Here is a 23,597-nt window from a genome sequence, read left to right as displayed (position 1 = left end):
AAGATCACATAGAAGAAAATCTCTCCAACCATTCTGATCTAATATAATTAAAAGACATTAAAATGGTAAATTAGAGAGTATTTTATAAACACTCTGGTCCTTCACCTCTCTACCATCACTAAAGACAACAGCGGACGTGCTGTGAGTTGTAAGAAGGCCTGCACAGCCTGATTCATGAAACTTTAACCACTGCTCAGTGTGAAGTCAGTTGGACTTCTTAAGGCACAATATCAAACCAATCTCTGTAGATATGAGTCGGTTACATGAAGATTTTCAGTCAAACAAATGGAGGCTCAAACCTGTAGCACAAGCAGAGGGATTTTTTAGTTTGTGTCGCCCGTTGCATCACTTCCGATGCTTTAAAATCTCTGCACGTCTGCAATGGAGAGATTCCATTACTGCACATAGAGTAGGTTTACAGTCCTGGGCATTATAGCAAATCCTGATTTACACCTACTCTAAAAAAAAAAAGACAATATAACAAAAGACAGATGCAGGAGAGGGGATGAAGAGAAAGCTGTGATTCACAGCACTGTAAACAAGCACATGTAGTCTGGTGCACACTGGGAATGAATAACACAGTTAACTTCCCACCATGTGTGGAGGGGGACATGTTAAACTCCTCAAGAGCGACTGCCCTGGTGAACTGTGAATGCTCCTGTAGCTTTTCACACTTCAGCGGACAATCTAGGCTTAAAACTTAAAGTGAGACTTTTAAAAAAATCTATACCTCTAATCTCGTCAGCTGCAGTGTGCATTCCCAGTACAGGCGTAGGGTCCAGTACAGCATACACACAGTGTGCTGTTGTCCACAAGTCAGCATGTGTGTGTCAGGCATGGGCATGACTACTGCCATTATAATTCTAGGCAGGTGATCAGACTTGACCCCCACCAACTATGTCTGGCCCGCCAGCCAAGATCGTGTGCCAAGTGTCTGGTGTTGCCCAACTCCCCACTGGCTGGTTAATGAAGGGCTTCGCGGGGGAGGCAGGGTGGGGAGGCAGTGGTTTAAGGTGGTGGTGGTAGAGAGGGAGGGACAGCAAAGCAAAAGGGTGGGGTGGGCCTCACTCACTTTGCTGCTTCAATTGCAAGCTTGTATCGGGCCAGCTGTTGATTCACAGCTCCTCTGCCACTATAACAAACAGAGGCCACACAAGAGCCAGCCGGCAGTGCAAAGTGGGCAGAGTGGGACACTGGCAAGCAGTGCTGGGCCCCCCAAAAAGAAGGCCCAGCGATCAATTTCTCCACTGTCGCTACGGAAACAGAGCTGTCTCTATTGGACCCGATGTGAGGAGCGTCTGACTGCATTCTTCTCTCTCCCTCCCTTTCCTTTCTTTCCCCATCTCTATCTATTTCCACCCTCTTGTTTCTTTATCTCTCTTGCTCCCCTCACTGCTGTCTTCCTCGTTTCACCCTCCTGTCTTCCATCCTCCTTCTTTAACCTGTTTCTCTGGAACAAATCAACAGCTGTCTCAGACTCACTCTGAGCAAGTGCACCAGCTATAAAACAAACTACTGCTCTTCGTCTGCAGCCATTTGTCTGGCTATTAATTCAAAAGGTAGACAGAAACTTCCTCAGCTGGCTTTCTGTGGCTGTGTTGCTGCTGGTCAACCAAACTGTTTTAGTGTCAAGATTTTGCAGCATAAAGTAACCACCACGTGTTCAATTTTCAACATAGGGCATCTTAAGGAGTCTAAACGGCAAGGGGAGGGCCTTTCTTTAAATCGCAACGCTCACAGTGACCGCAATCTCTAACAAACTCGGACCACACTGCTCTGAATGACCTGGCAGAACAGAAGGTTCCATTCAGCAACGTGCCGCGCTCTGCAAATGTTAGCTCTGCCAAGACAGAAATTAGTATTGCCCTGCAAAACCCACTCTTATCTGCCAGAGAGGGAGCTGTTAGTGGTGATATAGCTTTAGCAGGTTGCAAACAGACCTTGAAGAGATGGCAAACCTATAAATAAACCTGCCCGCACAGAAAAATACTCTTTTAATAGTTGCCTTGAATTGTAGATTCAGTGGGCAGATGTCTGCCCTTTTAACACAGATAGTGAGATTTCGTGGTAGTAATACCACAACATATTTGGCATTGTTATCATGCCTTGCCCTTGGTCAAAATTGGGCTGTTTGTATGAGCTGCTGTGACCACATTTTACAACCATTAGACAGGAAAAGTTCATGAAACAAGGCAGAATCTCAATCAAATGTTAAATGAAAAAATTATCTTGATTGCCTATAAGTTAATGCAAGACCTTTATTGCTTAATATGTGCAAAAAACTAGAAAAAGGTTTTGTGAAAGCCACAGAGTCAAACCCTTATGCCCATTCACCACCAAAATATAATAGTGATACAGGAAGGATTGCAAACTGGGAAAACATATAGTATTAGGTCACATTGTAGTTATGCTATGCCATGCAAGTTTAGTGCCTTGGTGTTCAGTGCCTTATAAGATTAATACTCTATATTTAAGAGTAAGTGAAATATTTAAATGGCATTAATTTTGCAATCATAAAATGTTTTAGGAAATATCATTGCAAACCTATGTGCAGGCATCATCACTGTGCCCTTAACAAGCACAAATTTTTAGTGCAACTTGCAACAAATCCCAGCTGTGGAGACACTGACACGGGTGTTTTATGCAGGAAAATGATGTATAGTCTGTGTTTCGTATTTGTTTAAAATTTGTACTTCTGTGTGTAATAAACAATGGCAATAAACTGATTCTGCAACACAGACTTATGTTCCCAGTGATTTTGTGTTTGCGGCCATCGCTAATAGTATTTTTGTGTGTTTCAAAAACAAACCTACCAAAGTATTCCTTTTTCATGTGCATCTCTAACTCCTTCTCCAGCTCCAAGGTGAGCGCCTCCAGCCTTTTCTCCGCCTGGCTTGGTCCACTCTCTCGACTGGGGGTCACCTGGTAAGGTAGTTTAAACCTCTGGCCCGAGGAAGCCGTTTTTGAAGGCATCACATAACTATAAGAGGAAGGCGACCCTGAGGGTATATCCGCGGTCCCTCCCGTCTGCCCCGACTGCTGCTGGGGTTCAGGCACTGCCGAAAGCCCCTGGAGATGGATGCGATTCTGAACTCCGTTGGAGTCTCCAAACTCCTGCAGCAGCGTATCTTCGTGTAAACTGGTTCCCAGCATGGATGACCTAGGGGAAGGAAGCTGCAGATCCGGATAGGTGCTCATAGACCCCCTGGAGCTGCGGGAACTTCTGGAGCTGTGACTGGAGATGCTCGACCGGGGGCTGACCACGCAGTTTGCGCTTGTCCCCGGTCTTGCGCTCCCGTCCTGGCTGCAGATGCTGGAGCGAGGACTCGCCAGCGGCGCTGAGTGCAAGACTCCCTCCAGATCTTGGTTGACCACGGGCCCGTACCGAGAGTCAGAGTAACTGGATCTCGGGCTGGTAGTGAAGGAATATTGGCTCGCAGTGCTCGACCTGGGGCTGGTGTGCCTCTGGTCGTAGCCCATGCTGATGCCGCTGGTGCGGTTGCTGTTGGGCTTGCTGCAGCAGTCACAGCTGTTGAGGCTGGCCCGGGGACTTGAGTGTTTACTCGTGTCGCTGGCGGTGCTTGCATAGCTGGATCGGGGACTGAGGACACTGTTTCCTTCGCAGTGAACCAAACTAGATCTAGGGCTCGTGTACCTCTCCTGACCCGGTACCACCAGACTGGTACGCGGGCTGCTGATGCTCGACCTCGGGCTGGCATGCTTGCTTTGCTCTTGAGAAGACAGAGAAGATGCCAGGCTGGAGCGAGGACTGGTGGCGTTATATCTCCCGTCGTGGCTGCTGGCGATGCAGACACTGTTGCACCTGTTGCCGGGCACAGCCACCGGTTTATTGAGCGGCACGCCGTCAAAGGTGGAGCCGGTGCTGTACCTGTGGCCCTGCACCTCCAGAGAGTACCTCCTGTGTCTCTCGGAAGTGCCTGTATAACAAGGCAAAGCTACTTCGGATTTGGTGCAACAACCATCCTCGTTATAAACCGCGTCCCTCTGAGGGGCGCAAAAATCCACAGGAACCGTCCGGTTGCAATTCACCGGGCGCACTGGAGCCGCGTTGTACACTTTATTCCCGGACGAGAAATTCTCCACTGTGTGATGCTGCTGGTGAAGCACAGAGGTCCCATTCATTGGCTTGGCTTTATGCTCAACCAGTGCCGGAGCCGAAAAGTCTAAATCGGGGTTAATCACCAAGTCTCTCCTCGCATCGTACATCCCGTCCTGGTACGCATCATACAAAGAAAGGTCCTCCATCAGTTTGGTGGCCCGGAGTCCCAAATCTTCCTGGTAATGCTCCATGTTGTGCTTCCGAGGAGAGAAACAAGTTCAGAGTGCGCTCCGCTGCGCGAGCCAAACTATAGAGCACCGCGGAGCACTAATTGCGTTTCACATGGAAATCAAAACAAAACGCCGCCGTACAGCCGTCCCTCACTCACAGAAAACCACTTACATGCCCGCAAACCCCGCCGAGAGCCGCATCGTCTTCTTCTGCTTCCCCCGCTTCGCCGAAAACACAAACTCTTTCTCACAGTTTCAGCCGACAGCGATACGTTTGTCAACTTCAGTTTTTGTTAAGTTGAAAGGTCTTTACAGTCAACGGCGCGCTGCGCGGAGGAATTTCCCCTTGTTGGTTTTTCCTCTAGATTTCCTTTACGGCCACTGTGCAAGAAATCAAAGTAGGTCGGATAATCGTATATGCTGCAAACACCATTTGTGTGCAAGCCTGAGCGCACAAAGAGCGCAAAAATCTCAACAAAACGCTGTTTAATGCAGGGGACTCGTTCGCGTGAAAGGAATGCGGGGAAGGAGACTGGATGCGCTGCGCCTCTCTGGAATGTGGTTAATGCTGCAGAGAAACAATGATTGCGACCAACTCAGCAAGGGGCTGCCGGCTCTGAAGAGAATAGTTTAAGAGAGAAGGGGACGTCTGCATTCATCCCGGGCAGACTAAAATACCACACAAAGCACGCCTCACCTGGTCCGACTCCTTTTACACCAGGAATGAGCTGCAGTGATTCAGTATTAATGGAGGGCAGATGCGTTTAAAACTCAATTTTCAAAGATGTAAAGATGTTCTCAGATATCGTTTTCTACATATAAATAAAGGGTAGGCCTAGATCATGCTTTTAATGATTTATTTTACAATAAGCTGCATAAAAACACGATATGAGGATTTCAACTATAGCAAAACAGTTTAAGAATTACGAAAATATGCAATCTCGATTAACCTTGGAAAAAACATGTTATTACTCTCTGCAATAGAAAATAGTCGCTAAGATCTTTAACATTTCTTTAAATATACAGATATATTTTCTAAATGCACCAATTAAAACATGTCTTCCTGGTGATAAAGGGAGGAGTTTAAAAATCAAAACCCACAATTCAAATTTCACAGGTCAGGTTTTATTAATTTTTGCACAAAAATATATTTAAAAATGTATTTCTCCAGTAATCATAGATGTTTGCCCTTACAAGTTAAAAAAGAGGTAGCATGTAAAAATTAAACTAACTTATGTTACTGCTTTAAACTGCTCTCATAGACTTGGTCCTTAGATGGCTGGACTTGTTTTAATGACTTTAAAAGGAAAGGTGCACATGGATGATAACATATTAAAATATGCAAACTGTCTTTTGATGAATCAGTCTTCACACAGTATGGATGATGTTTTGGGCAAAGTCAAAAGGCAAGACTACTTTACATTAACTGCCGACGACTGGCAGAAAAGACAGAGACACAGCCACCAAGGCAGAAACAAACAGGACGTTGAGCAGCAGTCGACTGAGGAAGGAGCGGTGACATTTCTTCCCGTGGCCTCTGCTTCTGAACCACTGCACGACCTCATCCAGGTTGTACTCCCTGGGCTCGTAACCGAGCTCCGCCTTTGCCTTTGCCATGCTGAAGTAATGCGTCACGCCAGTTTTATACACCTCTGTACGTGTCAGCAGCGGCTGGAAGTTATAGAAGGGGCCGATGAGGCAGTGAATCATTTCTGTGAGGAAGGCAAAAAAGTAAATGAAAGAGATAGGAAGGCGCAGTGTTGGGAAACGATAGCCTAGGCCTTCTACGAGAGGTCTGAAGAATTCAAAATTGTTGACAGGCCTTCCATCTGAGATGAAGTAGGCCTGGCCAGCGGCGCGGTGCTGCTTCTCTGGGGTCAGAGCCTCAGCAGCTAGCACATGTGCTGACACCAGGTTGTCAACATGGACAAACTCCACCAGGCTGCTGGGTTTACCGTAAACAAACCTGAAGATCCCCTTCTCTATATAGTCAACTATCCTGGGCAGATGCCTCTGCTCTCCTGGCCCATAGATACCTGCCGGACGCAGTGCGCAGGTGCTCAGCAGGCCCGAGCGGCCCTTCAGCACTGTGCCATTAGCTTTCAGAACTGCCATGTCAGCCAGGGACTTGGTTCTGGAGTAGTGGTCCGGGTGAAGATGGAGAGGTAGATAAGGCAGGCTTTCATCTCCGTTCTCTATTACCTGACCCCCGAACACCACATTGAAGGTGCTGGTGTAAATCAGCCTGGACACTCCGTGTTCTACACAGGCCTTCAAGATGTTCTGTGTGCCTTGTACGTTCACTGCCTCAATCAGCTGGCGATTTAGCTGCTCCCTGCCAGACATGCCATAGGAGGCAATGTGGAATACACAATCCACCCCTGTGACAGCCTTCTCCACGTCTGGATATTCACGTATATCACCCTGCACAAACACAACATCCTCTGGCAGTTCTTGACTTGGGGGGATGATGTCAAACAGGATGACTTTGGCTCCTTTTTTATGCAGAGACAGAGCGAGCCTTCAGGGGGGAAAAAGCAGTCCTCCATTTTAACAAAATAACAGGCACAGTAAACCAAGGACAAAAGTACAATAGATGCACATATTTCTACCTTCAATCCTACCACAGTTCATGTCAAGAAAGTTTATCTTAATAAGATAACTGGTGTGATAACGCCACCTTGTGGTGCTTACCCCATGCTGCAGCGTTTGCCTGCATTTAAATATTTTATAATGTGTAGTAATAACACAAAAAAGGCAAAATTGTTCTTACCGATTACCGAAGTAGCCAGATCCACCAGTTATTAAAAACGTCTCTTTGCTAGCATTTCCCATTCCAAGTGGATGAATCTGTGAGGAAAATTAAGAAAACAATATTATTAATGTTTGTTTTTTTAAATACACATAAATCAGCCTGATGCATTTAAAGAATAAAAGTATTAATAACTAAAATAAAATCGTAATTAAACAGCTTCCGGTTACCTAAAGTCAATCACAGCTTGCAGATTCAATGACGCGTTCCACCTGAGCTATTAAATCTTTCATGCTGCTACGTCAGTGTATATTTTTGTTTCCCGAGGTGACTGCAAGTTTAATTCAGTGAATAAAATCTAACTAATCCATACTTGTAGTTGCTTGCATGAGTAGAGTAAAGGTATGTGCGAGGCATGCTTGAAACTATGCACATGCCCTGTGCGCCAAACTGTTAAAAGCTCACATATTCAACGGACACACCAACCTGAGCACGAGGCAGACAAAAACGAGACAAATAAGTGTCCAATATGACTCATTCAAAACTCCACTGTAATCCTGGAAACCTCCAAAACAGCGACAGATAGCACCACCAGTGTACCTCCTCACCAGTGACGCTGATTCGTTAAGCACGGGGACACAGGAAATCCGGCGAAATTATCTTCATGTAGCAAAGCATTGACAAATTGTAAAATAGTTTTAATGGTAGCTAAACGCAAAATTATACAACAGATCCGTAGATATTGTCGAATTTCATGGTTTAGATTTACAGACTGTCATAGCACTCACTTTAATCTGGACTAACGATACACGTCTCATGCTTTTGTTTTGAAAGCTGTATTTTAGACTACGAAGACTTCCGATATTGACTTTTTTTCACCGATTTTAACCAGAATATTTTTATTAACACGATATAAATTTTGCTGTGTGTATAAGCTGTGTCAATGGTGTCTGAAGGTGGCTATGGCTGCTTTCAGGATGTTGCTGTTAGAAACTTTCCGCTGTGGCTCCTGGCTTCATGCCTGAAATCAAAATGATAGTTGCCGTAAAGTGACTCATACTGCTGTGAGGGCCCTAATATTTACAGGAAGGCTTCACAGCAGTCAAATCCCTTAAAAACATAAAAAAATATTTTCTCTGAGCCACAATTAAAAACAATATAATCATTTCAAGAATAAAAAAGTTTAACCCACCAATTTACAGAGAGTGGAGTTTTCAGTGAGAACTAATAAAGGAGTGAAATATTGCTCTATATACACTGTACAGACTTTTCCCCCTCGGATTAGTAGAATTTTAATTTAATCTGTAGTTGTGTGAGGGGAAAACGTGAATAATCCTTTTAAAAGGTAAAATAAAAAGAGGATTTACGTAAGTCTTTGATTAGTAGTCCCTCTAGCGGTGATACAAACTGAAAATTGACGACGACGTCATATTTTACTCTCAGTTGCCACCCAGAACAACAACGCAGAGCTGCAGGTTACTTCAAAGTCCAAAGGTAAGCGGCTGTGTTATGTAAGAGAGATCAGTGAAGTAAAGAGTGCACTAAACTCTTAAAGGAAACAGTCCGGTGGGAGGCACGGCCAACGGGCTTTATGTTTCCTAAAGTATGCGTATTTGTCGATCTGATCGTGATGACAAAAAAGTAGGGTATACTTTTACAGGCACACGGATGAACGTTTGTCGAAATTGCCTTTCTCGTTTTACATAATTTACTCACTTGAAAAACTTGCCCAAAGTTAAGCAGGCCTGCACGTTCCGTATCTGTACAAAACGCACCACCCAAAATGTGCAAAATGTGATAAAACAGGAAGATACGCGTCATGAGCATGTTTAGGTTGAGTTACACCGAATTGTTGAAAACAAACAAAAAACAAGTCCGTGATAAACTACTTTACAACATGTTTAGGAGTCGACTTTGCATATATAAGTGCAACTTTTAACTTGATATGACTGATCACTAAATTCAGTATAATATGATCCGGTGTAAAGTATCCTGTGTCTTATCTGAGGAATATTACAAAAGGTGTCATAACCTGCATTTTACAAACAGGATGGATTTGCGTGAGTACTTCAAAAGAATTGGTTTCCATGTCTCCTGTGATAAACTGGATCTTGCAACACTGAACCTGATCCACAGAAAGCACGTTATGTCCATCCCATTTGAGAACCTAAGCATCCACTGTGGCGAGAGGATCACCATGGACCTTGAGGTCATCTTCAATAAGGTTGTGAGGAGCAGCCGCGGAGGCTGGTGCCTTGAGAACAACTCCCTGTTTGGCTGGGTGTTGAGACAAATGGGTTTCAACACGACAACACTAAGTTCCAGAGTTTTCAATAGTTTCCTCAATGACTTTGGCCCGCTTGATTCTCATCTCATTAACAAGGTCATCATTGATGGGAAGGCTTATATAACAGATGTAAGCTTTGGGGTGTCATCACAAGTGCGAGAGCCTCTGGAGCTTATTTCTGGAAAGGAGCAGCCCCAGGCAGCAGGTGTTTTTCGCCTCATAGACAAAGGGGACATGTGGGTGCTGGAGAAGACTGGCAGAAAACCAAAGGTTCCTAATCCAGAATTTGCTACATCAAGTCTGGTGAGCAGGAAGCAAACAAAGCAGATCTACTGCTTCACCTTGGAGCCTCGCGGGGTAGATCATTTTGTAGATAAATGTCACAGGCTGCAGACCGACCCCGCCTCACTGTTCACCAATAAGTCCATCTGCTCTTTGCAGACTCCCACGGGATTCAGAGCCCTGATTGGAAAGACCTACAGTGAGGTCACCTTCAAACCAGAGGAAGGTGTTGATGTCTTAGACATGAGGGACATATCAGATGATGAGATAGACGAAATTCTGATGGAAAAGTTCAACATAAAGCTGCAGAACAAACTAAAGCTCATGAGCAACAAATCCTGGTACACACTTTGAAAACAATCCTGACATAGCAACATTTTATGTTGAAGCTCGTCAGCAAAATAAAATATTTGACAACTCCATGAATTAAATTATTTAGATCTTCAGAATTGTAGTTGCATAAAAACAGAAATAAATAAGCTCTAAATAATGTGCACTGAATGATGGAACGATAAAAAAACAACTCTATTTGAATTCCAATTATTCAATTTGATTAACACTAAACAGGAAAATATAAATAGATGCAGCATACCTAACAACAGTAAAGCTATGCAAGTATATATGCAAGTATAAATATTTTAATTTCTAGTGTTATTAAAGTGTAGTAGTTTACACATTTGCTTTTCCCTTTGGGTTTCCACCAGGAATGACAAATCGAAGGTAGAGCCACCTGCTGTGGCAGCTCCTTGTAAATAAGGGAGCAGCTGAAAGTAGCTTTATTTGGAATTGTATTATAGTGGGAAGTGAGAAGAAGGGAGTAGAGGAGAAATGCTCAGTGCATTATGGGAAGTCTGTCAGAATATGTAAATTAGGTTTAAAACGTATCTGAGTTTTATCCCTAATTTTAAAAGTACATAGGGTATCTGTGCATTAAATAAAATGATTTACAGTATGAGGGAAAACATACCATGTTTGTATTTTTCTGGATATAATAGTGAGTGTAGTGATCTTAATATTTATAGCTACCTTGAATGTTTTTGTGTCACTTTTTTTTTTTGTTTTATGTTTGTATATTTATTAATCCCATATATCATAATGCTTAAACTAAGATAACTTATTTCATAGTATTTATCCTCAACCTTGTAAAACAGCAAAAGGTGAAAACTGAGCAAATCTGAAGACATCCTGACAAAAAAAATCATATATTGCTAGAAAGAGTAAGAAAATATGCACACTGCTTCTCTCCAGTTTAATAAATTCAATCTTAAAACATTCTTGCAAAGGCAACATTTTGATCTTGAAATGAAGAAAGAAGATTCCATGAATATTTCTATTTTTCAAACTATATTACCTGTTTATCTGTTCACCATTGTAAAATGATCATAATGCTTATATATGGTAACTGAGTAATTCACAGTATTAAAATGTCCTGTTTTGTGAAGTTGTTATAGTTTCATAGGTTTATACAAGGACGTTTGTATATCAAATGATTTGTCCTCAACGCCTCTACCTCTACACGACTGAGACTCAGATCCTCATCTTGGCCATCCACAGGCAGTTCTTAGATCAACGTGTGTTAGATAGAATAACCTAAATTGTATTTTAACAGACTTGAATGGACAGTGGCTCTTTGTGTGTCATGACATTAAACATACTTTGCTGTTTTATTCTATGTTCTGTGTCAAGGTTTCTTGCTTTTACAAAAATGATGTTGTCATTACCGATTATTCTCTTCAAAAGGGAGCAGGGATCATAACACATTATGATCCCTGCAGTGGGTGGGTCCTTTGACAGACAATACATAAATAAATCATCCTCTTTTAACAACAGAAAATATGCTTTTGACAGTCTTCCTCTCAGTAAGAACTTTTGTTTTTCTTTAAACTTACCAGTTATCCTGCCACAGTTTGCTGGTTTTAGTAGTGTACAATGAAACTGACCATGTTCTTTAATAGACAATTATGCTTCTAATATTACAGTTTAAGTGAGTTCTAATCAGGCTGTACTGCTCGTACACATCCAGTTGTTAGATAAAATCAACCTCACATTTCACCCATTTCAAACTTTCTGCATGATAATAACAAACCTTTTGTAAAACCAACAACAGGACTTACTGTAAAAGAACCAGAGTATATATTCTTTCATATGATCACATTCAAGAGAAACTATTTTGTTTTGTAATATCATAGAAATTGCCATGATATGAATAATATCGGTCATTATCTGCAAAATCATTGACATTATTGTATTAATGTGGGTGTGTTTTATTGCCTGTGTACTGGACTTTTCTCTTTTGAGGCGAGGGATGCGTTATTTCTTCTTTCCAAATGTGTATATATTATAATTTAAATGTGCTGCTGAAAGAACTTTAATAACTGCATGGATAAAATTCTATAAATACTTATTTCCATGTATGCATTGACTTCTCACTATTTCTCTCAGTGAAGCAGCTGAGTTGCACCAACTCTATCACTGATTAACTTATGATCAAGTAAATCAGTAATATACTGTCAGGTTCTTTTGGCTGTTTAAGCTCACCCACTTTATTGCATGAAGTTCACCAGGTAGAAGAGATCAGTTACTGCCCTCTTTTTTTGCCTTCACAGATATATTACTCAGAAAATAACTTTGATCACACTATCAAACAAAGTAAGGTTAAACATTTTTGCTCCGCATTTCTTGTTGCAGGTTATTTTCTGTTACCTTAAAGAAAGGAAAAGTGTTAAATATACTGATTTGCAATGACTGCAAGTGACATCTTTATCAGACTTGATTCAAAGAAGCTGCAGGATTTGCTTTTGAAGCTTTAAGGGAAATGAAATGGATTTGCAGCATAGTAAGAAAAACCATAAGTAGCTCACTTACCTTTTTCTGTTTTTGCTTCCAGACCCTCAAAACACATCCTCGATCAAACACCAATTACATAAGGTAAGGATAAAAAATTTCAGATTAATTTAGTTGTATTCAACATTTGTCATTAGAATGATATTTATAGTATTAACCAAAAGAAAGGTGTTAAAATGTATTAATTTGTGCAGTAAATGCCAAGTTAAAGTCAACAATTGCTGTACCCATAAAAACCACATTATTTCATGAAAAAATAAGAATTTATTTTTATCATTTACATCTTAAAGAATTGTATTGGTAAGCAGCTGAAACAATGAAGCTAGGATCACTTGGTTAAAACACTAATGCTTCCACCATCTTGCATTTCCATTGTCTTTATGTGAACAGAAAACAGGAATTAAATGTAATTGTTATAAATTTCATGAGATATTCTTACATCCATCCATTTTTTTCCATTCGCTTCCGCTTATCCTTTTCAGGGTCACGGGGGTGCTGGCGCCTATCCCAGCTGTCATAGGGTGAGAGGCAGGGTACACCCTGGACAGGTCGCCAGTCTGTCACAGGGCTAACACACAGGGACAGACAACCATTCACACTCACACCTATGGGCAATTTAGATTTTTCAATTAACCTATCCCCACAAAGTACATGTCTTTGGACTGTGGGAGGAAGCCAGAGTACCTGGGGAGAACCCACGCAAACACGGGGAGAACATGCAAACTCCACACAGAAAGGCCGTGGCCTGATGGTGGAATTGAACTCAGGACCTTCTTGCTGTGAGGATACAGTGCTAATCACCGTGCCACCAAGATACTCTTACATGAAATGTTAATTAAGATTAGGTGTCTTGAATTGAATCATTGATCTAAGATTGTAAGGAAGCGAAGAGCATACCAGGCTAGACCTAGAGTTGGACATCTGGCTGCATCCTGTAGATTGACAGGATGTAGCACAAAATGAAAGGTGTTGGGGTTTTTTAATGTATTTTTTTTTTTAAAGCGTTGTCAATGAGATGGCTGCAGAACTGAAATGATTATCAATGTGTTGTCCTGCATTTTACAGGCAAGATGAATTTGGATGAGTACTTAAAAAGAATTGGTTTCCATGGCTCCTATGATAAACTGGATCTTGCAACACTGAAGCTGATCCACAGGCAGCATGTTATGTCCATTCCATTTGAGAACCTCAGCATCCACTGTGGAGAGAAGATTACCATGGACCTTGAGGTCATCTTTAACAAGATGGTGAGGAGCAGCCGTGGAGGTTGGTGCCTTGAGAACAACTCCCTGTTTGGCTGGGTACTGAGACAAATGGGCTATGACACTACAACCTTGGGCTCCAGAGTTTTTAGCCCTATTGGTGGTGAATATCACTCTGAGGAAACACACCTCATTAACAAGGTCATCATTGATGGGAAGGCTTATATAGCAGATGTAAGTTTTGGGGTGTCACTCCAACTCTGGGAGCCTCTGGAGCTCATCTCTGGAAAGGAGCAGTCTCAGGCGGCGGGTGTCTTTCGCCTCATAGACAAGGGGGACATGTGGATGCTGGAGAAAACTGGCAGGAAACCAGAGGTTCCTAATCCAGAATTTGCTAAATCAAGTCTGTTAGACAAGAAGCAAACACAGGTGATTTACTCCTTCACCTTGGAGCCTCGTGAGCCATATCATTTCTCTCAGGTAAACCATGACCTCCAGTCAGACCCCACCTCACTGTTCATCAATAAGTCCATCTGCTCTTTGCAGACACCCACAGGATTCAGAGCACTGGTTGGCTGGACCTACAGTGAGGTCACCTTCAAACCAGAGGAAGGTGTTGATGTGTATGACATGAGAAATGTAACAGATGATGCGCTAGAAGAAATTCTGAGGGAAAAGTTCAATGTGAAGCTGCAGAACAAACTGAAGGCTGTAAACAAAAAAGCATGCTACACACTTTAGAGAATTAACCAGCAGATGTCCTGCTTTGAAAAAGCTTTAAAATAGTAATCAGAATTAAAATCAGAATACTTTATTAATCCCTAAGGAAAATTCTGCAAATCAAGCTTTGCAAAATTTCTGTTTTTGAAAAGTTATAAGTCACATTGAATGTCACGTTTCATATGATGCATTTCTATGACTGAAAGAAGTAAGGTCACTTTTTCAATGTGTTGTTTCATTTTATTCACACACACTTTTGCAGGTCCAGAGTTGTAAATATTTTAGTGACCACATAAGGAGATCAGTACCAAAATTAACTTTTTCTTTGCATTTCTCAAATACAACTATGAAATTGTATATATTTAATTAAACAAATACAACAAATCATGTTCTGTCACTTGAAAGAAACATTTCTACCTCAGTTGTTCGACTTGGAAAGAGGTAAGTGGTACGATAACGACACCTTGTGGTATAATAGACATGGTGCAGTGTTTAACTGCGTGAAAATTTGTCTAATAACACTAATTTATTCATATCAGTGACCAAAACCGCAAGTCTCGTCCGTGGATAAGCAGATGCAGCTCTAATTACCTCTGCTTGTCGACACACAAACCTATATTTTATTTTGTTTTCATAAATGTGGTCGAATTGAATCTCACGTGTTTATAAGAAGTAGCTGGTTGTGGTACTTAAACGTGAATGAAGTTAGGAGACTCATGGCTTCACGCCTGAAATAACTATTAAATATGCCAAAGTGACGTCATTATTTTGCGACAATAAATGACCTGTCAGAGACCCGAAAACAGAACAACGTAACAAGTTGAAATTAAAACGTTGAAATTACAAATTTTAATTCCCAACTCTTACACTTTAAAATCGAGACCTTTAGTGGAGCCTGGGAGAAAACAGCTGTTCATACCAGTTACATGATCTCAAAAGGATTCACACACTCCAAACCAGGATAAGCCAAACACTGCACACAGTGAAATCATTCATAAAACCCACACATAGAGGTGTTTGCTTTTACGATTAAGATTCTCCCAACGAGACCCACCTAATTTCTCTCCAGCCCCAAATAATAAAATTCAAAATACTACAAACCATATTATGATGATTAATTATCATAAAAGCCTATGTATCCTTGTATTTTCTCTGTCTCCCCTGCCTGGCGCGTGGTTTGGCTTGTACAATTAAAAGGCTTAAACCACGAAACCTTCAGCTCATTCTCATACACAGAATAAATCAATAACAGCACCTGATATCAATTAATGTTGAGTCAATGATAATGAGTTCCCAATCATTTTATAGTATTTACAAAAATATGTTACTGCAGTCAAAACCAATTAAAAAAAATAAAATAAATCTATATGCAAAGAAACGAAAGTTTAGATTTGAAATACAAATTTGAATAACATGTCGAATTTTGCCATAACCAATAATGCATGAGGTGGATTGTAGTGTTGCAGTCTTTGCACCTGATTTGGTACAACTCTTATTTAATCTGGAGCCGTGTGAAAGGAAAAGTGTTTATATAAATATAATTGAATTTCGTAAAGAGTTGGTTAGTAGCGCCTCTAGTGGTGATACCTGGGGTTTTATAAGTGCAGCTGAGCGTTGACAGTCACGCACCGTTTGACCATTAGCTACCGACAGCACGCAGCTGCAGGGCACAACCCAGCCCACAGGTAAGTTGGACTAATTAAAGCAGTTACACAACACATGAAGCTATTGTGCTTAAAATAAAAACTAATAGTGACCACTGATAATACATTTTCCACACTGTTTCTGTACTTTGGCAATAGATGTAAATGGTCAAGCTAGGAGATAATTTTTCAGATTGTTCTTGAGCAAAAACTTTACCGTGAACAAGACTTTTTGCTCCTTTTAGTCAGGGGCCAGCGCCATTTTGACGGCGGGAAAAACAAGGGCAAGTAATTACTCCTGATGGTCTTACCTTGAAACGGAGTTATTGCAAGTAACCTTCCCTCCAAATACTCCTGCGCAAAATGTCACAGCTAAGGTTTAGGATTTGCGCTAATGTGACTGCATTTATGAAAGAGACCTGGGTTTCCAACACACTAGTGTTGGCCGTGTTCTACCGGAGGTCCACCACACAGCCAAGTGTTCAAATTCACCTGCCATCAAAAAAAGAAAACTGTCATCCCTGTGTCAAACTCGGAGACATGGCGCCATGATGCTGTCTGCAGTTACTCAAAAGACTTGACAGAAACTAAGAGGATGGCTTTCAGGGTCCTTTTATTTTATCTTTATTTATTTATTTTTTCCACCAAAGACAAAACAGTGTAGGAGAACCTACAGACCCGTTAAGGACTTTTATGTCTTATAGGAAGCTTTTACCAGTTGTCCTCTTATTTATTCAAACAGGTATTTGCTGGGAGTGTTATCTTCGTTTTAGCTTATAGGTGCTGTGTGTGTTTAAAAAGAAAAAAGCTTTAAATATGTTGAAAGCCAACATTTGACGTGGACCCCCTTCATTCTTTAACACAGCTTGAACTCTTAGGCAAGCTTTCTTATAATTGAGCCTTCAGGAATAGTTTTCCCAGGCTTTCTGAAGAAGATTCAAAGCTTCAGGGCTCCAATCCATGACTGGTGGTGCCCAATTGTGAAGTGGTGTGTGGTTTTTTTTTTGTTTTGTTTTATTTTGTCCCCCCTCTCTCTATCCAGGTATGCCTTGACTACAATGCTAGGGTGTTTGGGATCATTATCATGCTGAAAAAAAGGAAACATTTGCCAATCAGGCTTCCAGATGATATTGTGTTGTGGATTAAACTCTGATGGTACCAGTTTTGGCAAGGTCCCCAACACTGATTTAAATGCAGCCCAAAATCATGTGTGTCCACTGGGTTTTACAGATGGCTGCAGATGCTCACTATACCTCTCCCTTGAGCTGGATAAGCCTAGCTCATTAGAAGGAATAAAGAGGATATGGTTTGTTTTGTGGGAAAAGGCTTTCATCACTCATTGGAGCAGAAACTCTGAGCCACATTCATGAACACATTCATTATTTGTTTTGTGTATTGCTTCTGTCAGCTAAGCAATTGGGATGCGCCACCCCTATCACCATCATGATCGATGCATATTATTGAATGAGACTGGCTATATACATTCCTTTTGTAGTATAAAGTAGCTCACTTACCTTTATCCTGTTTTTGCTTCCAGACTCATCAAAACACATCCTTGATCAAACACCAATCAAATAAGGTAAGGATAAAAAATTTCAGATTAATTTAGTTATAGTCAACATTTGTCATTAGAATGATATTTAATGATATTTAAACATGTTTGCGCAAAATGTTCAGATCATTTTAATTGTATTCAACATTTCCGGGGGAGCACAGCCCAAAGACTAGTATTGGTAAGCAGCTGTTGAAAGGGTTAAATGAGGGGTAGGATAACCTGCCCTATTAAAACACTAATGCTTCCACCATCTTGCATTTCCATTGTCTTTACATGAACAGAAAACTGGAATGAAATTTAATTGTTATAAATTTAATGAGATAATCTTACATGAAATGTTAATTAAGATTAGGCATCTTGAATTGAATCATTGATTCTTAGATTGTAAGGAAGCAAAGAGCCTGCCAGGCTAGACCTAGAGTTGGACATTTGGCTGCATCCTATAAATTGATGCAGCCAAATGCATCAATTTATACACAAAATGAAAGGTGTAGGGGTTTTCTTTTTTCTTTTTTTTCTTTTTTAAAAAGCTTTGTAAGTGACATGCTGCAGACCTAAAATGATTATCAATGTGTTGTCCTGCATTTTACAGGCAAGATGAATTTGGAAGAGTACTTCAAAAGAATTGGTTTCCATGGCTCCTATGATAAACTGGACCTTGCAACACTGAAGCTGATCCACAGGCAGCACATTATGTCCATTCCATTTGAGAACCTCAGCATCCACTGTGGAGAGAAAATAATCATGGACCTTGAGGTTATCTTCAATAAGGTTGTGAGGGGTACCCGTGGAGGTTGGTGCTTTGAGAACAACTACCTGTTTAGCTGGGTGCTGAGACAAATGGGCTATGACACTACAACCTTGGGCTCCAGAGTTTTCGACACGAGCATTAATGACTTTGAATCCCAGGAAGTACATCTCATTAACAAGGTCATCATTGAGGGGAAGGCTTATATAGCAGATGTAAGTTTTGGATTATCTGGCCAAATACAGGAGCCCCTCGAGCTCATCTCTGGAAAGGAACAGCCTCAGGATGGAGGCGTCTTTCGCTTCATATGCAAGGACAATTTGTGGATGCTGGAGAAGACTGGCAGAAGAACGGAGGTTCCTAACCCAGAATTTGCTAAATCAAGTCTGGTCAACCGGAAGGAGACACGACTGATCCACTGCTTCAGCTTGGAGCCTCGTGAGCCAGATCATTTCTTTCAAGTGAACAATGACCTCCAGACAGACCCCACCTCACTGTTCACCAACAAGTCCATCTGCTCTTTGCAGACGCCCACAGGATTCACAGCGCTGGTTGGCTTGATCTACAGTGAGGTCATATTTAAGCCAGATGAAGGTGTTGATCTCTATAACATGAAAAACATAACAGAAGATGAATTAGAGGCTGTGCTGATGGAGAAGTTCAAAGTGAAGCTGCAGAACAAAATGCAGGCTGTAAACAGAAGAGTAGTCCTTGAATTTTAGAAAATTACTCCTCATACATCCTGCTTGGGAACACTGGCATGAATGAAGCTCCCTGGCTTTCTGTTTATTTGAAAGATTATCAGTGGTGTTGAATGTGTTTTGTATGACTATAAATGATACACTTGCATGGAAATAAAAAAATTAAAAAATAAAAAATAAAGTCAAGGCATCATTTCAGTCTGGTTTTGTTTTTTGTTTTTTTCCTTCTATCTTCCCCTCCATACAGTTCTGCAAGTTCAGAGATGGAAAAAAACATATCAGTGAATTGTCTAGTATTTGATTATTATTATTTTATTTTTGTTTTTAAGGCTTTTAGAACGGTAAAACGTATAAACAGATCAAGGTCAAGATGAACATATTTTCATTTTCCAATTATCACTCAATTGATTTCTAGTCTTAACTAAATAAAATCAATTGAAGTCTGCATTGTCCCTCTGACAGAAAGGTGACCAGTCCAAGGTGTACCCCTGCTTCTCCCATTGTGATGGCTAGAATAGGATTCCAGAACAATGCCATCTCTGTGATCCTGAACTATGTGCGGGTGGATGGATTCAAACAATCATTGGACTATCTCAAATCTGTCTGCTCAAAGATTTCAAACTATTAGATGCTTGCATTTTCTCCCATGTAGTTTTTATGTAATCATATCAAACTACTTTCCATTCGTAAGAGCGCTTTCTAGAACATAGAAACCAGGTTTTCTTGACTGTTACATAAGCGAAACCTGCCGTCCATGCAGTTTGCCTGCAGCAGGCGGGACTTCAACGTTGGCACCGCCCCTTATTTGGGTCACACCCAATCATATTAGCTGCGCACACACTCGATCAGGATTGGTCAGCAGGCCTGTCCTACAGCTGAGGGGAAGGGTGTTGTAGCTGCTTCTCAGACCATAGACAGTGGTTCAGACATGAACTCCTTGGAACAGGCCGAAGGTAATCAACAGTAAAAGCGACTCAAATTAATCAAATGTAAAGTTTCAGCGGGTATAGTCGTTGCAGCCAAAGCCACGGAATGTTTACTGAGCAAACGTCTTAAGATGGGTTGTGAAATTTTGGCGTAATAATGCGTTAGCCGGCTAGTTTTCTTAGCATGCTCGTTAGCCTAACTGACAAAACATTCAGCCACTGATACCCTTCATTATTTACACGCAAACACATGTTTAATTGTTAAATCCCCCCGCTTTTGTAACTGGGATCGTAGAGTCATAGCCAGCAACTTTTTTTTTATTTTTACATATGTAGGGAATATGATCAGCTTGGAAGTGAAAGTGTAGCAAACCTACAGGGCATTTAAGAGCTTCATTTTAAGTAATGGTGGGTTTCTGTCTTCAGTTTTCAACTTTGAGTGATGACACCAACTGAGCTATAGGGCTAAGGCTGGCTTTATTTTAAGATTGAATTTCATGACATTCTTTTGGGGGAAGAGACTAAAAAAAGCTTTTCTGGGGATACCTGCGTAATCCTTGGTCCAAACACAGCGTCTGCTCATGGTCCTGTTGTTTTGTTGCAGACCTGAAGGCCTTTGAGAGAAGACTGACAGAGTATGTCTCCTGTTTGCAACCTGCCACAGGCAGGTGGAGAAGTAAGTGACAACAGCAGAGAAGTTACAATGGTTGACATCTTTTTGATATTGCAATTAACCTGAAAGAAGTTCATGTTGATCTCAAACTGCAACTATTAGCTAAAGCTCTACGGTGAGTTGATTTAAATATCTTGTTCTTATGTTTTCTTTCAGTGATACTGATAGTGGTGTCTGTCTGTACAGCTACTGGAGCTTGGAACTGGTTAATAGACCCAGACACACAGAAAGTAAGTATTTGTCGAGAAAGTCTGACTCGAAGAGAAATCAGAGGTATATATATATCCCTTGTATTGAACAGTATGGCCAACAGGGATAAGTGGTATCATTAGGTAACTTTTGATCCAATAAAAGCAGCCTCATGCATTAATAGATAATTGTTCATGTATTAGTACAGTTTAGGTGAGTTCTAATCAAGGTATAGTGTCTGCACATGTGTTTTAACTATAACTGACCACATTGTCAAATTTTAGGCTAGTCTTATAAGAAGTTTTTCTGTCCCTTAAGCCTCTTTTCTATCTCTGCCTGTCTGAATATCTCCATCAGCTGTAGCATATCTCGAACGTTTAGCTTGTCTCCCTGGATGTGTTCATGGTTTGAGGTCTCCATCTTTCTGAAAAATTTTCATTCCTCATTCTATAGAAGACCAGCCAAATTTGAAGATGGTTTCCAGATTTTTGTATTTATTTATATCTTACAGTGTCTTTGACAGGATTAATGAAGTCATTCAAAATTTTACCTTCATTCTTTTCTAAATCTCCAAGTTAAAGGTCCTTGAAGTGCATATGGGCGTGCTGAAATCTTGTCTTTCTTCATTTGTCTTTCATGCATTTCTGAGCCTCCATAACTTCATAAGTAAAGCCAGTGGCAACATAAAAATTTCAAAATTGAAAGTTACATTTAAAAAGAAATACATTTTTCATCCACCCAGAAGTGTCACTTTTAATTAATAATAATTTGGTATTAATTAATTAATTAATTTCTATGTCATAAAATAGCAGACACAAGCACTGGTGCTAGATGTTGTCATCACATCCTAAAAAAAACATCTGTAAAAGTAAATATTTTCTCACCCAGATTGATGTTGCTTTGTTTCCTTTTGTCATGCAGGTATCTTTCTTTTCATCCCTATGGAATCATCCCTTCTTCACCATCAGCTGCATCACTCTAATAGCTCTCTTCTTCGCTGGAATACACAAACGAGTTGTGGCGCCATCAATGTATCCTTGTTTTTTTCTACTTCAGTAAACACAAATTAGCGACTCATGTACTTGGATCAGGTATCTGTGACAGTTGCCCATCAATTTAATTCAGTTAAGTTCCTATGTTTACTGTACCACACACATCTGCAGTAGTGTACTGGTGGCTACTGTGGAGAAAATTAAACTGACTTCTTACAGTTTACATCTAGCCTGATGTTGCCTTGCAGATAAAATAATTCCCAGGCTGTGGTTTTTCCTAATCTCTTCATCTTGACCTTTGTGATAAGATCATGGGTCCTCAGACAATCTGATTATACTCATATCAGACAGCTGAACAGTGTCATGGTGGATGCTGTCGACATGGGTCTGCCATGGTGAAACTAAGATGGACAACAGAAGCTTGTCTTAGATACTTTTGTATCTTATGTTTTGTGCAGGACATATAAAAAAAGAACGTCTGGAGGGAAAAATCTTACTTTTAGTTTTAAATAAGTATCTTATTAAATGAAATAACTTGAAATGTTTGCCACATTGGCCATCCTGTCAACTCATATTTTCTCTTCCCACTGGAGAGATGATTCAGTCTAGTTCCTGCCTTAGTTCTGCCCATAGTCTATATTTATAAAGCTTTCTTTCCTACTATAAGTAAACAGGCCTCAAACAAGACAACAGCTTGATAAGAAGCAGTGTAGTGGTCAGAGTCCACATGTGGGTTTAACAGCCTGTTGTTGAAGGCTCAAAACCATATCAGGAGATTATGTCATGGAATAGAAAATGCACTGTTAATCAGGATTTGCACTGCACTTGTCAGCTATGTTAATTACTTTATTTGATGTGAATGGACTTTGGTTTCATAAAGGGTGGTTTGGTGTACATTTTGTTGTAGGAGGTTATTAAAGCACTGAAGCATCTTTCTTTAGTATTTAGAGAATTTGACCAGCTCTTTTGGGTTCCATGCAGATACCTCTAGGTCACTTCATTCACCTTCCTAAACAGCCTGTTTGACTGGAATCCCATCGTCTTTGTCTCAGTAAAGAATTTAGTTTATTGATTTCTCAATAGTTTCCGTTTTTGTACATGGTATCAGCAGATGTCCAAAGCTGATTTTTGTCAGGTTGAGGAACATCACATAGTGGATTTATTCCTATTTCCATTCCTGGTTATTGTCTTTAACCGTTACCCCTGCAGTATTGCTGCTCGCTGCCGCACAGTTTTAGCAGAATACAACATGTCCTGTGATGATGTGAGTCAACATGGTGATTTTTATTTTTTTACCATTTTACTAAAATTTAAGGTTTTATTTTATTTTTAATTTTTTCTTGTCTTTTCGCAGACGGGGAAACTTATTCTGAAACCACGACCAAACATCCAGTGACCACACGCTCCTGGGTTCTGTCAGGCCTCATCTTTGTTGATTGCCTTCTTGTCTTTAATTCCTTTGGATGCTCTTAGATGAAGTATGATGGGAAATGCATTTTCAGCAAAGAAACGAACTGAGAGGCCCTTCTTTTTTTTCTTTTTTCTTTTTTTAAACAGTGTTGCTGTGTCGTCATCATTGAAGCTGCTGATTTACTCATGTATAACCTTTAACATATTTTACACATTCAGAGTGAGGGTATATTTCTGTTTCTGTTCAGCATGTATTTTATCTAAAATGTTTCTATTTTAAAGGTTATTTGCCTAATAAATAAATTCATAAGACGTGGGAATATCAGGGCTGTCTCTTTATTTCTTGTTGCCTTCTATTCTTCCTATGGAGCTTGTCACATGCG

The 23,597-nt window shown here is 40.7% G+C and overlaps 5 protein-coding genes across 8 annotated transcripts in view; 3 read left to right on the top strand and 2 right to left on the bottom strand.

The window, feature by feature from the left end:
* Positions 1-4,886, bottom strand: part of wtip (WT1 interacting protein) — a 36,559-nt gene extending 31,673 nt beyond the window's left edge. Inside the window, exon 1 of the mRNA XM_080885055.1 lies at positions 2,814-4,886. Coding sequence (XP_080741181.1) covers positions 2,814-4,311 — 1,498 coding nt within the window. The 5' untranslated portion in view covers positions 4,312-4,886. The remainder of the gene's footprint in view (positions 1-2,813) is intronic.
* Positions 4,887-5,399: 513 nt separating this feature from the next.
* sdr42e1 (short chain dehydrogenase/reductase family 42E, member 1) lies at positions 5,400-8,016 on the bottom strand. 2 transcript variants are annotated; one of them, XM_080885167.1, is made up of 3 exons: positions 7,529-8,016; positions 7,064-7,140; positions 5,400-6,811 (listed from the first exon to the last, which is right to left on the bottom strand). In XM_080885167.1, the coding sequence occupies exons 2-3, from the start codon at positions 7,123-7,125 to the stop codon at positions 5,713-5,715; spliced, it is 1,161 nt and encodes a 386-aa protein (XP_080741293.1). In that variant the 5' UTR covers positions 7,126-7,140; positions 7,529-8,016; the 3' UTR covers positions 5,400-5,712. The 2 variants fall into 2 exon arrangements, with proteins under 2 accessions (XP_080741293.1, XP_080741294.1); XM_080885168.1 differs by lacking the exon at positions 7,529-8,016 and adding an exon at positions 7,273-7,518.
* A 273-nt stretch (positions 8,017-8,289) lies between these two features.
* LOC308399024 (arylamine N-acetyltransferase, pineal gland isozyme NAT-10-like) lies at positions 8,290-14,752 on the top strand. 3 transcript variants are annotated; one of them, XM_080885958.1, is made up of 4 exons: positions 8,313-8,536; positions 12,499-12,539; positions 12,938-12,976; positions 13,521-14,752. In XM_080885958.1, exon 4 carries the CDS (start codon positions 13,526-13,528, stop codon positions 14,396-14,398), a length of 873 nt encoding a protein of 290 aa, XP_080742084.1. In that variant the 5' UTR covers positions 8,313-8,536; positions 12,499-12,539; positions 12,938-12,976; positions 13,521-13,525; the 3' UTR covers positions 14,399-14,752. The 3 variants fall into 3 exon arrangements, with proteins under 3 accessions (XP_080742085.1, XP_080742084.1, XP_080742083.1); XM_080885957.1 differs by lacking the exon at positions 12,938-12,976 and having other exon boundaries at positions 8,320-8,536; XM_080885959.1 differs by lacking the exons at positions 12,499-12,539; positions 12,938-12,976; positions 13,521-14,752 and adding an exon at positions 9,092-11,430 and having other exon boundaries at positions 8,290-8,536.
* Positions 14,753-15,985: 1,233 nt separating this feature from the next.
* Positions 15,986-19,188, top strand: LOC308398510 (arylamine N-acetyltransferase, pineal gland isozyme NAT-10-like). The gene is made up of 3 exons (XM_080885178.1): positions 15,986-16,062; positions 17,558-17,599; positions 18,168-19,188. The coding sequence occupies exon 3, from the start codon at positions 18,173-18,175 to the stop codon at positions 19,043-19,045; it is 873 nt and encodes a 290-aa protein (XP_080741304.1). The 5' UTR covers positions 15,986-16,062; positions 17,558-17,599; positions 18,168-18,172; the 3' UTR covers positions 19,046-19,188.
* Positions 19,189-19,854: 666 nt separating this feature from the next.
* cnep1r1 (CTD nuclear envelope phosphatase 1 regulatory subunit 1) lies at positions 19,855-23,526 on the top strand. Its single transcript, XM_080885171.1, has 6 exons — positions 19,855-19,977; positions 20,555-20,626; positions 20,780-20,853; positions 21,734-21,843; positions 23,014-23,068; positions 23,159-23,526. The coding sequence occupies exons 1-6, from the start codon at positions 19,953-19,955 to the stop codon at positions 23,198-23,200; spliced, it is 378 nt and encodes a 125-aa protein (XP_080741297.1). The 5' UTR covers positions 19,855-19,952; the 3' UTR covers positions 23,201-23,526.
* The last annotated feature ends 71 nt before the right edge of the window (positions 23,527-23,597 follow it).

The sequence above is a fragment of the Rhamphochromis sp. 'chilingali' genome, assembly GCF_963969265.1.
Source record: "Rhamphochromis sp. 'chilingali' genome assembly, chromosome: 6".
NCBI classification, from domain to species: domain Eukaryota; kingdom Metazoa; phylum Chordata; class Actinopteri; order Cichliformes; family Cichlidae; genus Rhamphochromis; species Rhamphochromis sp. 'chilingali'.
This window is presented reverse-complemented; position numbering and strand designations above follow the sequence as displayed.

What these genes read in the sequence shown, in the direction of transcription:
- LOC308399024 (XM_080885958.1), top strand. Translation starts at nt 13,526, where the DNA reads ATGAATTTGGATGAGTACTTAAAAAGAATTGGTTTCCATGGCTCCTAT.
- cnep1r1 (XM_080885171.1), top strand. Translation starts at nt 19,953, where the DNA reads ATGAACTCCTTGGAACAGGCCGAAG. An exon ending in TAGACCCAGACACACAGAAA is followed by an intron (nt 20,854 to 21,733) that starts GTAAGTATTTGT and finishes TTTGTCATGCAG; the next exon opens with GTATCTTTCTTTTCATCCCT. An exon ending in CGAGTTGTGGCGCCATCAAT is followed by an intron (nt 21,844 to 23,013) that starts GTATCCTTGTTT and finishes TTACCCCTGCAG; the next exon opens with TATTGCTGCTCGCTGCCGCA.
- LOC308398510 (XM_080885178.1), top strand. Translation starts at nt 18,173, where the DNA reads ATGAATTTGGAAGAGTACTTCAAAAGAATTGGTTTCCATGGCTCCTAT.
- sdr42e1 (XM_080885167.1), bottom strand. Translation starts at nt 7,125, where the DNA reads ATGGGAAATGCTAGCAAAGAGACGTTTTTAATAACTGGTGGATCTGGC. An exon ending in TCTGGCTACTTCGGTAATCG is followed by an intron (nt 6,812 to 7,063) that starts GTAAGAACAATT and finishes TCCCCCCTGAAG; the next exon opens with GCTCGCTCTGTCTCTGCATA.